Raw genomic sequence first — 19556 nt, 5'->3', positions numbered from 1 at the left:
GCACGTGCCTCACTAGACTTGCAGCCAGAGTGTATCTTGGAGGGACACTGTGTGATGCCATTGCACCACTACGGTATCTCATATATGCCATGCGTGCCCACGTTTGTTCTTTCAGCATCACAGCTGATTGAAAGAGCACATTTCGAGGCACAGAAGAAAGTGACAATAAAGCAGCAAAGCCTTTTCAAGCACAACAAAAATGAGCATAAGCTTCTCCTAACCGCAGCAAAACATTTTCCCTAGCATGGCAAGCATGTAGCTGCTGTCGCACTTCGCCTTCCAATTCCGCCATGGTGGTGCAGTGGTTAAGGTGCTCGAATGCTGTGCCCAAGGGTGCCGGATCGAATCGCGGCCACGGCAGCTGCTTTTTAATGGAGACTAAAAGCAAGGTGCCCCTGTGCTGTGCGATGTCAGTGCACGCTAAAGAACACCAGGTGGTCGCAACTTCCGGAGCCCTCCACTATGGCATCTTTCACAGCCTGAGTCACTTTGGGACATTACAATCAACAAGCCAAACCAAACTTCCCTTTCCAGGTATTGGTAGGTTGACAACTGGAAATGCCTACTGCTCCAAAATTCCTTTTTCTTTCTTTTCTCACAACCATTTGTTTCCTTTGCCACATATTAAGTATATTTCGCATAGATTTTCCACCTTTGCAGCAGAAAGCCACAGAAAATGCAGAGTTACCAAATGCGCAGCTGGACCGTCACTAGCTATAATGAAAATTTTCTGACAAAGATAAAAAAAAAAGATGACTTTAGAGGTACGATAGTTGGCAGCTAAAAGCTTTGCCATGAATCAATTGTCCTTCATATATAGGTGCCATCACCCATTCATCAGTCTCATACTAGTCTTCAGCAATCTTATAAGAATAATTACAAATGTTGAATGCATGACTAAGGTACCAGACAGCGTTACACTTTTCATCTGGACACTAAAGAATTGTAAAAACGCAATCGTAATGTTTTGTATTTGTTTCAGTCTATTATTCAGTCTATTAAATGAATGTCCCCAGTGTATTTCAAATAGAAGCGTACAGTTACAAGTCAACAGGCTAATAAAAGTGACAGGGTTTCTAGAAAACTACTATGGTTGGCTAGGGTGGGGCTGCTAACCCAAATTTGTGTCTGTAAAACTACCATGGGAGGTTATAGGGTGGGGCTGTTAACCCAAATTAGGGTTAGAAAAAAAAGATAGGAGATAGTGGCTGTAATTCCATCAGGATAGTGCACAATTTGATAAATGGGGCGGGACATTTTTGAGGTTTCCTCCACACCACACAAGCAGGCTTTGGTGCCTAAAAGGGTAAAATTAGCCAATTTAAGCAACAAGAGGTAGAAATTTGTATGAGGAATGCCACAGTGAACTGATTTTTGGTCGCCTAGGGCTCCGGTATGCGACAGTACATGGGCGTTTTCGCATTTCACCTCTGCCGAAATGGAGCCTCAAGAAAAAGGTTCACTGCATGTATCTCTTTACAAAGGAACATGAAATGAACAAATTTTCATAAACATGGCACCTAGTTATGAAAAGATGGGCTGATTGCAACCCTCCACAGCTCAATCTCACAAGCTCACGAGACTTTAGTAAGTCACCTTCATGTCCAACAATGGTCAAAAAGAAAGAGTAGTAGGTGAGGAACACCTTGTGGAGACGAGCAGCAGTGGGGCCTATAGCTTCAGTCGTGGCATGTATCTATTTCAACATTGTTGCAAGGTGACACTATCAGGTATTGTCATGCTAATGACAGTCTATCAAAATGCTCTTGTATCCAATGCTATCCAAATTAAACAAGGAACTATCTTCAAACCATACGCCTAGAACGTCACTCTGCCTAGTGGCAACGGCTGCGTCAGCAAAGCCTTCTTCTGCCCTAGATGCCACTTTTAAACAGCAACAGTGTCAACTGGTGAACTTGCAGAAACAGATGCAAGAAACGAGAAGCACGGTGGCTTATGAAACAATAAGCAGAACCCAGGGGCATCATTTATGCCGGTGTCAGCTATTTGTGTGGCATTCTCTCGTACTACTAGTTTCGGCTTGTTCTAGCATGTCACTTTGAATAAAATGCGCTGTGAATAAAATGGCATCATGCACAAAAGATCATGCACAGACAAGCCCTGTCTCACAAGTGATTTTTGAAAGATAACTTGATGCAAAGGAGTCGTGACCTTTCAGTGCCTATAATGCACAGGGCTTCTTGGGCAATTCTGCCAGCCATCAAGTACACCCCCCCCCCCCCCCCCCTTTATTTTTTTCAAGAACAACCACAACCAGCAGTAATGGCTGCTGGCTGACACATTGTGGTGATATATTCAGAGGGAAAAGAAAATGTGCGTGCGACAACTAGGCCGGCTTTGTTTTTTTTTTTCTTCCAGTCTTCTTTCAAGCGGGTATATCCAATTCAAAAAGTGATTTCAGGTGCTCACGCAGATGTAACGACAACTTTGTACCATGTATAAGACATCACAGGTATTTTGTTTAATCCTGCATATCAACTGACCTTTGCCATGGAGCACGGCCACGTCAACACTGTCGTCACGATCAAACTTTTTCATAGCCTCCAGCAGGTGGTGCATGGTTACCGTATTGAGGCAGTTGCGCTTCTCAGGCCGGTTCAGCCCCACCAGGAGGATGCGCCCCTCTTTGGCGCACACCACTGGAGCACCTGTGGGGGAGATTCCCAAGTTAGAGCCATGTAGCAAACAATAGCCCAAGTTGCTGCCAATAGCCACTACATGCTCACGTGCAGCAGCAACACAGTCCGCACGAAATCCCAGCTGCCGTGTTGACAAGTATTCCAACATAATGCCCATGCAAACAAACAGGAGTGCTCAAAGAAAGGGGCTAAAGCCAAAGAGGCTCATTATCAGTGTTTGTTTAGTTTAGTTTATGGGGTTTAACATCCCAAAGCAACTCAGGCTATGAGAGACACTATAGTGAAGGGCTCCGAAAATTTTGACCACCTGGGGTTCCTTAACGTGCACTGACATTGCACAGCACATGTACACCTTGCTTTTCGCCTCCATCGAAAAGCGGATGCCCCGGCCGGGATTCGATTCCATATCCTTAAGCACAGTAGCCAAGCGCCTTAACCACTGCACCACCGCGACAGATATCAGCGTTGGTGTTCAATGTGTTGGGTTGCTTATGCACCATAAAACTCAGCATTTGTGTTTATTGTGCTGGGTTTTATGATCATAAGAAACTGAAGCTGTCATCGTGCCAAACACAAGGTTAAAGGTATGTCCATTGTATATACAGACTTCATATATTCCAATTCATACTTTGTTAGGACATTTCCTTCTTTAAAAGGTACAAGAATACAGGAAAATTCAATAGGGGCCTTTTCACTTAAAAGCGATGCTATTAGAATGTGTTCATTGTAAAACAGGGCAAAAAGTTTTCTTCTCTTTGTTTTTAAACTTGATGGCACAAAAGTGAAATGTGGCTTACTGTTAGCTGATCTCTACACACCATCACATTGCGCCTTATCTTGTTTTCTTAATGTGAAGTTACATGAAAGGTGTGTATGCCCTATGTGGAGGTGGCTTAATTAGACTCACTTCCTTGAAATGTTCTTGGTATGTACGTGACTTCCATTCTTCTATCATGAGCTTTACAGCTTGTAGCGTACTATACACTTTTCAGTAATACGGAAAATTGAGCTAGTTGGTACATGATTGCAAATTACGAGCGCTGCGACGGAGAACAACGAGAGAGTAAAGAGAGCGCCTGTCCTTGTCATTACTCTCTCGTTGTTGTCCTCCGTCGCAGCGCTCGTAATTTGCAACTATACACTTTGTTTTTTCAAGCTAAATGGGCATTTTTCTTTTTTTTTTTTTTTCAATTTACAATCGAATAGCTTCCATCATGCAACCATGAATCATGTCTAGTTTCTTCAATTGCTTGAATAGTGCACATACGTGCTCTCCTATTGCCTGTGATTCTATATGACTTGGGATATAGCAGAATTTTATGTTTGTACCTTGAGCTGTGATCTATGCTCAGTTGTGTATGACGTTCCAAAGTAGTATTTTGGCTTCATTTTTAGGATACTGTTATTTTTTCTACACCAACATAGCTGATAAAACATTCTGCAGTGATGACGGATGTGAACTATAGAAGTCTTATTATTTCCTTCCATTTTCCTCATACTACTGTGCTTCCAACGTAAACAGCCAATTTGGAGCCATCGGCATAGAAGTCCGCAAACATTACGGTATTTTTCATTGAGTTCATAAAATTCTCGAATGATATGTTTTGCGGCAGTTTCTGTTTTCCCCAACTGCGTGAGAGTGAGGTCATAGGTTTTAAGAAAATTGTACAATGGAGGTAGTGGGTTAGGTCTTTGGGCAATGCCAGGTAAAGCATCCAGTATGCTATCTTGACACGTTAGCAGGAGCAGTGGCCTGGCTGCTTGAGGTTGGTTGGTGAATACTATTCTAGAAGGACACTCTATTACAATATAGGTACATGTATGAGCATTACTTTTACATACAAGAGAGGGTTCATTTGTTTCAACGAGCAGGCTAGTTATAGTACATGTTCCGTGCATTTGATATGAAAAGTGCAGTCCTGAGTTATGTACCGGGCTGTTTCTTTAGGTACAGTAGTTTACCTGAACCATACACTGTACACCCATATTCCAAGCAGGAGCATAAAACAGAGAGATAAATTTGTAGAAGACATGTCCTATCAGAGCCCGTGTTTGAGTGGAAGGACAATTAGTATGTTCAGAGGTTGGGAACATTTCTTTGCTAGCATGTTCATGCGAGGCGGGAAAGTAAGTTTTTTCCCAAAGTTATGCCTAGAGCTTCATTCTCCATTTCGTTCAAGTATAGGACAGGGTCTCTCTGTAAGCCTCTTTGGGCAAGAAAAGAATGGCCACTGTTTTCTGTGGTGAAAACCACAAACCACTTCTGTTGGCCTATGCTGCCAGTTTGTCAACAATACCTGCTTTTCGCATGCTGATATGTGGAATGACGTGCAAGCTATCTGAAGATTGTCAACATACATTGAATACATAGTGAACTGTGGGTAATTTTGCTCGAATACCATATTTACCCAATTCCAATGTGCACCTTTCTTGGGTGAAAAATAGGTGTCACAATTGCATGAGCGACAGATCCAAGTACAAAGTGAAACTGGCCTATAGACCATTTTATCATGGGCGCTGCTAATTTTTGTAGATGGCGCCATCTAGTGGTTAAGTGGAGAACAAGCACCATATTGGTATGTGCAGTCGTATCCATGGAACAAGAGACAAGCAGCAGACAAGTAGTGCGCATTGGAATTTCGGATCTTTCGCATTCAAACTTTTGCGTTTTGAAAGTACCTGACTGAACAAAAAAAAAAAGCTTTTCAGCTGCAGTCAACTTACTCGGTCAGAGATGACCGGAATTTATGCGCTTGGTCGGATCGGCCAATGACTTTTACGTGGCACAGAGAGGCGGTGGCGCACCACTGGCGACGGCGATGAAGCAAGAAATGCAGGGCAGCTTTCAACCTACTTTTTATCTATGAATAGTTTCTAGAGACAGGCTATTGTAACAGTTTCAGCATTGAAAGCAAGCGAAAGCAGCCGTTTAATGGAATTTTTATGAGCGATGCTAATGATGCTACATTTGTTGGTCCAAACGATCATGCATATACATACTCTGTTTACTGCTTGAGCAGCTACTGCATGGAGTTCTCACACCTCCACTGGGGTTCTATTCATAAGGATTCTATCCCTCTCGAATCCGTTTAATCTATCTTAGGTCATTCCTGTTGGGTAACAAAGTCGTGGCGTTCAAGCTTCCGTAGCATATTGGCTATTTGGTGATCGGACATCAGCATTGGCTGCATGACTCAGCCACCGGTTTGCCGGTGCGTGTGGTGACTGGTTGTCATCGACAGCAGGACCTGCTATCCTGGGATTTCTGTGACTGGCTGCTAGTTGCGTTCGTCTGATGCTGCCGTCATGCTGACATCCGGTCAGATGGAACAAAAAATAGATCATTGATCTTTATGAAATAGTGACCTTATGAAATAATGTCTCATAATGACCTCAGCAAAAGTTGCTTTGATGAACAATTATTGAATAACACATTTGTTGTCGCAAAATTTGCTTATTTTAAGGAATGGCTGTTGTTCCCATGAACACATTCATATTTATTATGAGCAGCAAAAGTCTGGGAGATGCGTATCTTCAGAAAAATTTGTAGTGCCTTTTGACTGAATAATAACTTGTAAACCCATCTATAGGCATCACTGTCTTCAAGCGGGACATGAATGTTCTTTCATACTTTCATAAATCGCAGACAGCATCTGGTAAAGTTTTGCCCCAAAGAGTATCATCCAGTTGTTACCCAACAGCTGCTGGTTGCACAAGTATCCCGATTTGCCTTCACTACAAACACGTTTGGAACTCGCACGAAAGGCTGCCAAGGCAAAACACTTTTGGTTGGTGCTTGAAATTCAGACCACTTCGTCTTCGCCTGATCGGAAAAGTTGCAACTGGAACAGCGTACAGCGACACGCGCGCATACCACCACTATTAACCTTTGTGTCTTCTGATCTATTCTTGGTTTTTGTTCTCTTTTTAATTCGACCAACAAAGTAAAGAAAAATTTTTTGAGATCACTGCGGCACCCACATTGGGGGAATGCGTAAGCATCTTTGTGGAAGAAAGAAGAAACACGGACGAAAACTAGGCTTCCAGTTTGTGACATCACACTACGATGTAACACCCCATGGAAGTTGGGTACCACGTGACTCCCCTTGGACGTCGACATTACCCCCTTGGATATTTGGACATCTGATTGACTTAAATGGCTGTAATTATTTAACCCTACCAAGATTTTTTTATTCTATCTAGTGCAACCATTCGTTTTCCTATAACTTGTTTCGCTCGAACGTAACTTTGGCGAAAATCTTCTGGTGACACGACCTTGAAAGTATACCCAACATCTGACTGACTTAATTGGTTCTAATTCATTAAATAATTATTCTGCATGCACCAAATTTTTTCCCAGCGAGATGTTTTCATCCTCTATCTGGTACAGTCATTCACTTTCTTATCACTTTTTTTGTTTGAACGTAATCCTGCCAACAAACTTGCTGTGACCCAACGTACCTAGGCTCTAATTAACTAATTACTCTGCATGCACCAAATGTTTCCCCCAGCAAGATTTTTCATCCTCTATCTAGTGCAACCACTTGTTTTCATATATCACTTGTTTTCATATATCACTCGTTCTGTTCGAAAGTAATCCTGCCGACAAACTTTTGGTGACACAACATTGAAATCATGCCCACTTAATGCTTACGCATTAAGAATTTTGCTAGCCGCGACATATGTCAGCAGCTAAGCTGCGGCCAGCCATTATCAAACAAACAGGGAAGGAAAGCAAAGAAAGGGGCAGAAAGGAGAAAGGACAGTGAAAGAGCACGTAAACAAACATACAAAATATAAAAGACTGTAACGATAACACACCTTATATCAGCTAAGCAGCTCAGATGCTTTTAAGCTATTCAAGACGCTTTGTGTGCAAAAGACTGCATAGCGCATGCACTTTCTCCATAGTATGCACTGGCACCCCCACTGCTATCACTGTGCCCTCAAATACCAGAGAGGAGGAGTGACTGCGCGCTCTGGTTCGAGGCTATTTTCCTCCTTGCCACGAAAACAGTCTACACCTGCCCACTGCCATCCCCACAATGCGGGTGTGGCAGCTCACATGCGGGTGGCAATCATTTACTCGTCGTTTTTGGCATCACAGGAACCATTTCCAATCGTTGCTGTGTTGTTGTCTGATAGTAGACTCTTTTGTCCGAGAATCAACGCCGCAGCAGCGACAAAGATACATCGTGTCCACCATGAGAAGTTTAAGCGTTAAGTTATTCTACGTGCTGAAGAGCGTGGCAAAGGGAAACAGCCCACCATTTTGGCATGCCTCAGGCTTGTGTCCGTAACTGGCTAAGACTGAAAAAGGAAGAGCAAAACATCAAGCAAAAGCCGCAACGGTTCGCAAGCGGGGAGGTTTACAGAACTTGAACATGAGCGGGCTGATTTGACGAGGCAGCTGCGGGTGGATTACATGTCCTTGACTACCTAGGTGCTGAAGGTGAAGGCCATTCAGCTAAGGTAGTAAGAACTTGAGTGATTAAGTTTGCGTGAATAAACAGCCTGTTTCTACTTGAAAATCGGAAAACGTTTACGTGCTTTATTTCATTCGCGGAATTCATATGGCCGTTAGAATAAGAGGTTGTAGTTATTTTTTTCTTGCTCACAGCAATTGGCGACATGCACGTTAGAATCAGGGCTTCCAGTTCTTTTTATTCTTAGGTCATGCAAATTGGGTGCGCATTAGACTTGGGTAAATACAGTATTCATTTTTACGAGTGTTGTACTTAAAATGCACATTTGGTGTACTTCATTTTCCTCAATAAAATTCCTTGAAAGTTGAGTCTATAGATATACAAGAAAAGAACATTGCAACAATGAGTGTTGTACTTAAAATACACATTTGGTATACTTCATTTTCCTCAATAAAATTCCTTGAAAGTTGAGGCTATAGATATACAAGGAAATAACATTAGAGAGGAGGGGGACATGGGGGGACGGTGGCTGATCCTGGCCCTGATGGGGCTGGGACAGGTAGGTCACCGCCGCTTGCGGCAGGGGCTAGCCTGCCACCGAATTTTCATGTGTTGTAGGCCATCATTGCACCCGCCACCGCTTCGGTGGTGGACGACGGCTGTTGTGGCACTGCGTTTTCTCTCTGTTCTTTTTCTTTCTTCTCTACTTGCTCTCTTCTGTCCACACGAGGCAGCGGAGGTGGCTCAGCTACAGAGCCAGTAGCAGGCCCGTGCATTTTATTTTCTTTTTTCCTAAAGCAACAACAACAACAACAACAACAACAACATTAGAAAAGTCTTGTAGGAAGTTCGACACTGTCATGGATGCCAAGATCGGCCAGTTACTAAAGGATCCCGAACCTCTAGGTTGTTTGTCATGTGCCTTCTCTAAATAGAAAAATACAGCAGGATGGTGTTGTTCGTGTATAAAAGCTTCTTTGACCGTATTTTCAAGACCGACTATATGATGAGCTGAGGAGCAAGCATTTTTGATTGATGGACATCAAGAATCCCAAGGGGTTCTAGCATGTCGGCTATTGTAGTATTCAGGACACTTTCAAAGGACTTTACAAGAGAGCTGGTGAGAGCTATAGGCCTAGAACTACTAGGAGAAACTGGTGATTTTCTATGTTCTAAAAATGAAATGAATGGCTTTGTCAGGTTTCAGGCATTCTGCTTTCATCCCTGGCACCCAAACTCTTTGTTAAAGAAACTTTAAAAGCTCCTCTACGGCAGGTCCAGAGTGGTGGGCAAACATTTTATGATAAATTTCATCCCGGCTGGGTGCCATCTGCTTGCCAGCTGACAGTACTGTAAGGAGTTCATTAAGAGAAATTAGTTTGTTGAAATCGTAATTTGTTCTGCCACTTGTCAGCAGTCTGTTTCTCAGCTGCCTTTTTGTATTTAGAAAGATTCTGCGTAGTGTGATAAAATAGAAGCTGGAGCTTTCGAACCATTTCCTGCATTTTTTTTGGTGGGGTCGAGCTGCTTATGAATGACACATAGTTTTGCCACACAGTTATCTCAGCCCTACTGCAGATATATCAGGCTTTCACTCCTGCCTTTTTAAAATTGACAAAATTCTTGTGCACTGGATATAAATGAAAAACTCCTCAGGCTCTGTTTTTGTTTCTTTTTTGCTTCCGTACATTCTCTTGTATAGTAAGCTTCACTACTATTTTGTTTCGCTATTCAAGCGGATGGAGGAACAGCTAGGTGTGTCGCAGTAAAAATAAAGTTAGCGAACACTTCATTAAGTTTGGCTACACCGAGACTATCTGAGAATACTTTATCTAGATAGGCCTTTTCTCAGAACAGTGCCCATTCGACTATATGCAACTTCCAATGTCACGGTATTGTTGAGATTATTAGTAATGATGTTAGGCTGATTGGTACAGATGAATAATTTCCATACAAGTTGTCTAAGACCCCATCTCACTAAAAATCTATAAAAACAAAAGGTGAGCTAGGAGATAAATATATACAGGTAATTTTTCCTGACCCTGAAAAACAATAGGTTGGTTTTATAATGTATGACTTTGGAAAGTGCCAAAGCAAGCTGTGGTGCTGTGCCTTTACATCGCAGCAGAGCAGCTTGGCTTCTGCACTTTCCCAAAAGGTTGCTTTCTTTTATTTTGATTGAGACAATTGCTTTCCTCTGTTTCCGTACTGAGCTTACATAGAAATATACAGGATGGCTGCCCTCATAATTTACACACATGTAGTTGAACTCCATATTTCTCCATCATGTCAGGAAGTGCATTTGGCATATGTCAGTTTGGCGGACGGAGCACGAAACCATTTAGGAGGTGAAACTCCCATCAGCGCAAGGGAGCGCGGGCGACAGTATAAGGTCACAATTGTAGCGCCGACAGCACAGAGCATGACGCGTCCGTATGCAGTGGCGGCGGCATGCAGCGCGTCGTAGAAGCCACAGCGACAAGAAAAGAAACCTGGACTGGTTGCTTTGGCAACCAAAACGGCAGTAATTTCTTTCCACACTGACAGGCGCCGCCAGCATGATAGTGGCGAAGCGGGCTTGTGACCTTTTCCAGTCGCTGCAAACAGCGTAGTTTCCACTCCTAAAGGTTTCTTGCTCCGTGGTTTGGCGCAGCAGCTCTGAGATGTGGCAGTATCATTGGCGCTTAAAGCACCTTCATGGAGTTTGTATGCATTGCCGGACTTACAGACTCTGGGAATGCCTGATGTGAACATAAGGACAATGTGTTTTGTAGGAATTTTCCTGTAGCCACCCCTCATTTTTAATCTACATATCGGTCATCTTTTGGTTCTTTAGGACTTCTAGAAGCTACTCTCTAGTTACATAAGTGAGATAATCATCCAACACAACTCTGAAGACAGTGTTCGAGGAGCTGTGTGGGCCGATAGTTACTGGGATTTCTCAGAAGACTTCACTTCGAATAGTTTTACTTGCCGATGGCTGTAAAGTACTTCTAAAGGAAAGTCATCATTTGCCGACATTTATATTTTTTGTCCTTCTCCTATGGCATATGTTAAGGCCCTGGGAACAAGAAATGGTGAGATGAGTCGAGCAGACTTTCCATGTGTTTGCTGTAAATAAAATCAAATCAAGGGAAACTGGCTGAATTCTTATTGAAGAATTTACACGTGGTCTTGATGCACACTCTTTTCTGAGGAAGGTCAGAATAAAAAAAAGAAAACAGGAAACCATGAAAATGTGTTGTCTTAGGGTTCGTGTTGGGAGAATCGAAGCATTCTGCATCTTCGATAGGCCACTGGCATCTGCCACCAATAAAATGTGAGCTATTCATGTATTTCTGACCAGTTTCCAGAGCATATTTATGCATGTGTACTCTTTGTGCACTAGTATATGCTTAATTTCAAATTGTGGAAAAAGAGCGATGCAGTTCTGTTCTCACATTTTTCGTGGCCTTCGATGAACTGCAGTTCACTGTTCTGCCCAAAATGCGAAGAGCATGCCGTAGCAGAATGCGTTCAGTTTGTTTCTGCATAGCTGCCATGCAGCTTCATCGAACCTTATCTTTTCAATGATAATGAAATATGGTGAACAGGTCATGATGTGATGTCTGCCCAGATGAGGCCAGTTATTAGCGCCATTTGGCCAACAATTTGATAATAATAAGCGAAAGCAAGCATGTTTCCGCGTGGTATGCCTGAAACTATTGATTTCCAATTTGGTAGAAGGTGACTTACTTGAACTATTTTCTCCGGGAGAGAGGTACCTCAAGGAAAACTAACGATTTAATCTAACCTAAGCCACAGTGCCTAATCAAATGGGAGGGGGACTTCGCAGTCGCTTTGTCTCAGAGCATAAATAGATCTCTGCAACCCATCATCATCCAGTAATGCCAAAAGGTTTGGGGGCTCCAGCGCCATCGCAGAGGAGTGGATAGGGTTCGAGCATGACAACCATTCATGGCGCTTCGACAGCGCCGATATTCAAAGAGCGCGCGCTGCCGCCCTCAAAGGCGCGTGCGGCGCGTACCGCTTCTGCTGATTGGATGCTGCGAAATCACGAGACGTAAAATCCGGAAGAATGTACTATACTCTTTCAGGCTGCTCGGATCAAATTGATGTGAATGTTGCGTTCCGTTGAAAGCATCAGATAATTTATCGCGCAGGGTACACACTTTGCACGCCGATCACAACCCAAATAAAATACACAGGCAAACATTGACGATAACGTGCGTGCAGTACTTGCGTCACTTGATGCCCGAACTTGGGCCCGTAGTGATCGCAAAGTCCGTTTCATTGCAAATAGGGGAAAACGAATCGCTTGCATGCTGAGGGCCATGCCGAGGAGCACAAAATGCAAACAGAACTCCTGTTGGATTTGGCTTTGGGCTTTGTTGGCTTTGTGACCTTGCAACTCTTTTATTGGGGTTTTAAACGCAGCGCTCTCTTGTGACGCGCTCAGCCTTCACAGCTGCAACGACCCGCTCCCGCCTTGTGGGCTTGTGGGTACGGCCAGGCCAGTACATAGTACGGCTACGGGCCAACGTTACGTACGGTGCCGTGTATCGCGCAGTGTGTTTACGGCTGCTTGGGTCGGCGCTGTGCGGCGACAGCGAGCGTTGCTGCCCTGTCGTGCCTTGGCGCCTGCTGACGACGGTTCAATGGAGTCAAAATGGTCGAACCTATATTCGACTACCAGTTCCGGCTGATCCTAATTGGCGACAGTACCGTCGGCAAGAGCACGCTGCTCAAGGCGTTCACGGACGGCAAGTTTCACGACATCTGCGACCCAACTGTCGGCGTCGATTTCTTTGCCCGGCTCATCGAGGTTAAAAAGGATGTCAGAGTCAAGCTCCAGCTCTGGGACACGGCCGGACAGGAGCGATTCCGGTAATAACGAAACGTAGCGAATGAACCTCGCATTCATTTCCCTTATCGATTGGACAGGCTTGTGAGGAGTGGTCGTCTCTTGTGTTTCAGTTCCATCACGCGGTCCTATTACCGGAACTCTGTGGGCGCCCTCCTCCTCTACGACATCACCAAGAGGGCCAGTTTCGAGCATTTGGTCGACTGGCTTTTCGAAGTCAAGCGTCACATTGAGCCTCAGAAAGTCATCTACCAGGTGGGCAGGGAATGCAAACGTAGCGTGTAGTTATTTCGGAGTGACTTTCGTGACAGCATGCATTGGGGCGAATGAAATAATGCGATCAATCGATTTCCTTCATTCTTCCGACTATAACAAATGGACCTGACAGCAGACCGCAAAATTATGGTGGAGTGGTTTCGTTTGTTTCGTCTGATTTGCATTTGGATGAAAGTAATGCAATGTGCTGCAAGTGATGAAACTTGAGGGCAGTGCCCCCACTCTCCCTGATGCATTTGCTCTGTGTTTACTAGTTCTATCGAAAAAAAATAAGCAACAAAATGCACTTGTATCTGGTGTTTCTCTTCTGCAGAAATATGCAGGGTGTGTATTTTGCGCGCGGAACTGTGATGTCATTCTTTAGCTTTTTAACAATGTTCTCCTCCATACTTTCACAGGGATGACTGTTTGCTGTAGACCTTTGGTGTGTTACGACATGTTGAATTAAATTATATATTTTCTGCTATTTGTGACCTTTGTTTGTTCCAGAAGATAGAGTAATTCTTCACATTCATTGTTCTCACCTAAAATCAGGAGACATAGCCTGGGGCTTTTTTCTAGAAAAGTAGAATGTTGACTGCATTGTGACTGTTTGATGGAAAGTGGTGCAGGCACATTTAACCTTGGCTGAAGGAAGCCTACTCTATTAGCGAGCAGCGCGAACAATGTGGACATAGTGCATGTAGGCACAAATAAAGAATGGCTGGTCACAGCTTCCCAGTTCCTTGATGTGCTGATAGTTCAGTGTGGCAATGGTAGTGTTTTTTCAAGATACCCTAGAAAGGAAAAATGCTAGCAACGCAGTGTTTTGCAGGTGGTGGCATGCAAGGCAGACATGGAGGTGTCACGGGAAGTGAGCACTGAGGAAGGCCAGGCGTTTGCTGAATTCTATGGGGTTAAGTTTGTGGAGACATCGGCCAAGACAGGCCTGAACGTGGAGCGTGCCTTTGAGACGATCGCCCGAGACATCTACGCCAAAGTTGAGTCGGGTGAGTTCCAGCTGGAAGATGGCTGGGATGGAGTCAAGACGGGCTTTTTGCGTCCTGGCCTGCCCGGCTGCTATGTGGATCTGCTCGAAGCCAAACCCGAGTCGCCCAGCTGCTGCTAGGTGCGGATAGTGTGCTTCATCAAAAGATGACATTTGCTTGAGCTGGCTTGGGCAGTGGCACCACTTTCAAAGGTGATGCGATGAGATGAGTGGCCCGTAGATGTACCGGCTGAAAGGACGCGTGGCCACCTTGGGCAGTGGCAACCTGCGCCAGGCTGTCATGCTGCCCGAGGGGGAGGACCTCAACGAGTGGATAGCCGTCCACACGGTGGACTTGTTCCACCAAGTCTGCATGGTCTACGGCACCATCGCCCACTTCTGCACTGAGAGCAGCTGTGCCGTTATGACAGCTGGCCCCAAGTATGAGTACCACTGGGCCGACGGCCAGTCATTCCGGGAGCCTATCCGATGTTCAGCGCCCGCCTACATCAACCACCTGGTGAGCTGGGTGCAGGGCCAGTTGGATGATGAGACTCTGTTCCCCTCCCAAGTGGGGCTCCCGTTCCCTGAGAACTTCATCCAGGTGGCCCGGAGGATCCTGAGGCGGTTGTTCCGCGTGTATGCACACATTTACTACCAGCACTTTCCCCAGGTACTGGCACTGGGTGAGGAGGCACATCTCAACACTAGCTTCAAACACTTTGCCTTCTTTGTGCGAGAGTTCAGTCTGGTGGACCAGCGAAACTTAGTGCCCCTCCAGGAGCTCATTGAGAAGCTGACCACAGGCATGGAGGATCAGTAAGAGATATTTTGCCTAGTTGGCCCGTTGGCCCCATACTCTCTGGCTTTGATACCTAGGGGCATTATGGCTGTTCCTGCGCCATATGACCAGCCAGCCATTGCTGTGTTTCTGGTGTTTTGGCACTGTGGGTGAGATAAAAGGAACTTTCCAGTCTTGAAAGTGTACCATTCCTGGAACATTGTTCTTATTTTTCAAATGCATCAAAGCAGTGCAGTGAAGCTTAGCTACAATTGCATCACTGAAGAAAAAAGAGAAGGGAGCAGTCAAGGGAGTGAAGTGGTGGTTTGAAGAAAGTGGGACACGAGGGCAAGCTTTGCGGAAAGTTGGGTGAGTATATGCCACATCTAGTGCACGACGGGGATTAAATGAAGAGGTATATCGGAGGGAGTCCTTTCTGAAGACGATGACATCAACTTTAAGCTTTATTCTTGAAAACAGTGCCAGAGGGGCACTGCTTGTTCAAGACTGCACTGTTTGCTGGAGTTGACCAGTGAGTATTTTTAAGGTCGTCGGCCTCCTTTTATGAGGATTCAGGTTCGATTAGGGGCCCATGTACGACTGATTCATGCTTGCTTCGGCCTGTGGCACGCTCAGCTTACAGTGACCAAAGTCATACTTATAGAATGGTGCCTCTCAATATCTCCATGGTTTTAGCCACTACATACAAGGCAGAAATATGGGAGCATATTTTTATGAATACCTGGACGTCGCTTGTGCATTGTTGCTTCGGTCCACATGATCATGTGAGCTCTGCAATCTCAAAAAGCATTTGTAGGACTGAGCTACACTGTTTGCTGACATCTCAGGAATTCTGAAACTTTTATGTGCAACCTTGTGTTGCAGGGCATGGCAGCAGTTCAGGTGTTTGAAACCTGCACACACCTTTCTGCACTTGCTTCTGTGTGCAGGGAGTCTGTGCATTCAAAGGGTAGAGGCACCAAACTTTGTTTGAAATGATGTGCAGCCCCATTAGAGAGCATGCACAGCATTAAAACGTGATTGAATTTTTTCCGACATGCTGTCTCAATTGCAACAGCTGGACGAATGTACCATTGATTGCAGATGGCTACATGAAATTACAAAGACTTAAGTATGGTCCCTCTTCTTTTATTTATATGAACTGTTACGCAAGTCCGCTTTTAAGAGTTGGATGGAAAAAAAAAACAGGCAGTAATTATATCGCAGTTTTCTTTTTATTCTCTAAATCGTCTGTTATGGCACACCTGTAATGGGGCTTTTTGAGCGGCATGAGAGAAAATTTCAATTACAAATTATTCATCTCTGCATTAGTGAATTTGGCATTGTTGCTCATGTATAGAACTGTCTTGCTTCGTTGTATTGTACTGTTCTAAAGAAAAAGCTTTTGTGCAAAAATTTGTTGTCTCTGCTCCTTTAAGAGGTACTGAGCTTTCTTGACTGTTTATATAGCTTAGCCTTGCAAGGTGTGCCTGCCTTTCCTCCTTGGCATAATTGCTAGGCTCGTCAGAAGCAGCATAGAATTTGGTGCTACTAGAAGTTTATAGGTCCGTCCGACAGTGCTTGCAGGAGCAATGAAAGTTCTTTAATGACTGCACTGGACTCCTCTTTATTTTCGTTAGCATCATATTTGTACCATGTGCTTCGCAGGATGCGACACCCCCAGGGCTACATATTTGACCATGCTTTTAGAAACCTTCTGCGTTTATTGCCGGAGCGCTAAGGTGGCAGTGTTGCCTGTGTAAGAATGTTACACCTTCGACTGTGCTTTGTGTGTGCATAATGGAATTCAGTCCTGTGGCGCTGTTGAAAAACTTTTGTTATTCCTGACTTACATCCCATGATGCACATTCTCACAGAGATTATTTCTTACGTCATTAGCGAGCGTGTTTTTTATTCACTTCAGGCCAATGTTTTTCAGGTAGCTTGTGAACTCTCGATTCTAAATACTAGCTGTGAGTTTCTCAAGCAGCCCAGAAGCTTTGTAAGGATGCATTTTATTAACAGTTCCTTTTTAAAACATTGTAGTGCCAACACAGACAACCACTAGAAACGAAGCATGCATGCTTGTGCCCGCTCGCGCGTACAACACTCACACTTGAAAAGCTCCGAAGGAATATACTGTCTGCCAAAACAAACAGAATTGTGCTTGTGTGTGTGTCATTTCTGCTGTTTGTCTGCATTTGCAGTCAACTTTTAACAAATTCATTGTGTTACAGTGCATCGGTTACTTGGAGTTTAGTGTAGTTACCTGAAGTGACACTGCAGTGTCCTCCTTTGTAATGCCACAAAGAGTGACTTTGTTGCCCTCTGTCCAACGATGCATACTATTCAGCTGCAGAAGCGAAAGATTGAATATGTTCAAAATTACCATCTTCCTATGAGAGCACATCAGGTTTTGAAATAAGCAAGAACTTGATGGCCCCATCTTCTAGAGAACGGGCCCGTGAGCCGTGGCCACGCCCGACTACTGACAACTGCAGCTGTCTGAAAAACACCAGTTTATTCCGGATAAAAAAAAAGCACTTTTAAAATGCACATCGACTGCTGCTGTGCAGGAAAGCATATGGTCGACACTCTCGACACAATACCAAGATTAAAACAGAATGGGGGGTCAGGGCCTTAGCGAAACAAGGTAAAACACACTGCAGCGTGAATAGCATGATTCGATGCAGCCAAAGAGTTCTGAGTGCTACAAGGAACATTCCCTCTCACGTGGCAGCAACTCCCGAAAAAACACCTAATCCATTTCCAGAGGCATGGCTTCAGTGTTCGTCCGGGCAATGCTCCGTTCCACCATCAGTGTACATCAGGCTAGCTCGTGGCACTCACCAGCCATGCCACAGCCCCTCGCTGGGCTCACACCGGGGAAAAGCCTCGAGCCTCGGTTCCGACGTCCTTATCTACCCTTGTTAACGCACTGATAGCATGCCGCCCCCACGATTGGCAGCTCGCTCATGCGCACTCACGCTGCCTGGGTGCGCACCAATACAAATAGGAAAAAGCACGCGCGGTTTGAAACACTGAAAGGGGTCATGGGGCCCCACACTCCCCACCTCTTAAGCTGGACACCTCCCAAGGCATCAAACGAAATAAAGGAGGTGAGGGCAGGAGTACAAAAACTATCTTGCTTCTGCTGACTAGCTGCCTGCTTGAAGGCATCTGCTGGGATGCGAAATTCCACTCGGACAATGGTCAAGGTGGCTCAAATTTGGTTGACTGAATGCTTCTACATGCTTTCTGCCGGCTTGTAGTACTTGCCGAGGTCAGCGACATTGACTGGTCCAGTATCTCTACCACCCTGCACATGGCTAATTATGTTGGTGAGCTGTGATAGCACTTTATTACCACGAAAGGGCCAGTCGACTGTGGAGCGAGAGAGGCAGTAAACCTTTTTGCTGCATCACTTGGTGTGGGCGTGCGGTGGAGTATTATGTCCCCAGCCTCCAACTGCAGGGGACACCTGCCCTTGTTGTACTGGCTGCTGTGCTGCTGGCAGTTGAGGTCCAAATTCTCTCTAACCTCCTTTAGGGTTTTAGCAAGACGACTGGAAAGATCTTGGGTGAACCAGGAATAACTGGGAGCCTGTAATTCAGAGCCATGTGCAGAGGCATGCTCAGTAGGGGACCAGAGCTCAACACCAAGGAGAACAGCTGCCGGCGTAAATGCAGTTGACCGGTTTACTATAGTCCTTGTGGCAAAGGCCATCTCTTGCACAGCATACTGTGAGGGGCCACGGGGCCCCACAAACTAATTGTACAACATGCCTCTTGTACAGCATGTCTACATTGTTGCTTGCCATAATTTTTTTGTATTATGCCTCTTATGCACATCGCACTTACCTGACCATGAAATTGCTGATTACCGAAGGTATTGCAAGTGGTGACGATAACAACGAACTGAAAGCAAAGAGCAAGTTATCAACAGCACGGAGGTCACCGATATGGCCAGGAAATTGAGGGGCTACCTAGAGCAGGTACCTGTGGCCTGACATCAGAGGAAGAGCTGCATTTTGTAGATTTCTCTAAGAGTTTTCCCTCTCAAATACTGTTGAGTCCCGGCAAGCAAAGACTGCACAGATTATTAAAAATAAATCTATATTTGCATGGCCTGACAGCATCCTTATTTCTGTGTTCAATTTTGCTCTCTATTATGAAATGAAAAGCAACATTTCACATGTTTATACCATATTATGAATTCAAAAATTCTCAATTTTTGGACTTTGCATTGCACATGATTAGCAGACTTGTTTGTAGGAATTGCAGTGCATGCATTTAAGATGAATATCGGATATAAAAAATTTACTCAAAATCCAAGAAATATGGATAAAGTACACCTCGTGTGTATCTCAATGCAAGTTAAAGAAACATAAGAGAATAAAGCTCTTCTCAGTTTACAGTCATTAACATACGAAAAAGTGCACCGTGAAAACAAGCGTAAAGAAGCACATACTTATGGCGAGGAAAAAAAAAAAGGGCAGCTTAAACCAGTCGGGAACAAAAGCTTTAAATTGTTGTTCAAAAGTCGGGCAGTCTATTTGCTAATATATGTTCACTATAGGAAG

General features: G+C 44.5%; 2 protein-coding genes and 1 pseudogene across 2 annotated transcripts in view; 2 read left to right on the top strand and 1 right to left on the bottom strand.

Moving 5' to 3' along the window:
- LOC146208749 (uncharacterized) overlaps window positions 1–12481 on the bottom strand; it is a 30376-nt gene extending 17895 nt beyond the window's left edge. Inside the window, exons 1-2 of the mRNA XM_084596027.1 lie at window positions 12326–12481; window positions 2505–2669 (exon numbers count right to left, since the gene is read on the bottom strand). Of these exons, the coding sequence (XP_084452153.1) occupies window positions 2505–2669; window positions 12326–12422 (262 nt within the window). The 5' untranslated portion in view covers window positions 12423–12481. The remainder of the gene's footprint in view (window positions 1–2504; window positions 2670–12325) is intronic.
- Window positions 12482–12580: 99 nt separating this feature from the next.
- On the top strand, window positions 12581–14334 carry Rab39 (RAS oncogene family member Rab39). The gene is made up of 3 exons (XM_084596030.1): window positions 12581–12973; window positions 13064–13205; window positions 14041–14334. The coding sequence occupies exons 1-3, from the start codon at window positions 12756–12758 to the stop codon at window positions 14332–14334; spliced, it is 654 nt and encodes a 217-aa protein (XP_084452156.1). The 5' UTR covers window positions 12581–12755.
- Window positions 14335–14434: 100 nt separating this feature from the next.
- LOC146208747 (MOB kinase activator 1A pseudogene) lies at window positions 14435–16390 on the top strand (annotated as a pseudogene).
- The last annotated feature ends 3166 nt before the right edge of the window (window positions 16391–19556 follow it).

This window comes from Amblyomma maculatum, chromosome 1 (assembly GCF_055883805.1).
Source record: "Amblyomma maculatum isolate TAMU_Amacu chromosome 1, ASM5588380v1, whole genome shotgun sequence".
NCBI classification, from domain to species: Eukaryota; Metazoa; Arthropoda; class Arachnida; order Ixodida; family Ixodidae; genus Amblyomma; species Amblyomma maculatum.
The sequence above is the reverse complement of the archived record's forward strand: the minus strand, read 5'-3'. Positions and strand labels throughout refer to the sequence as shown.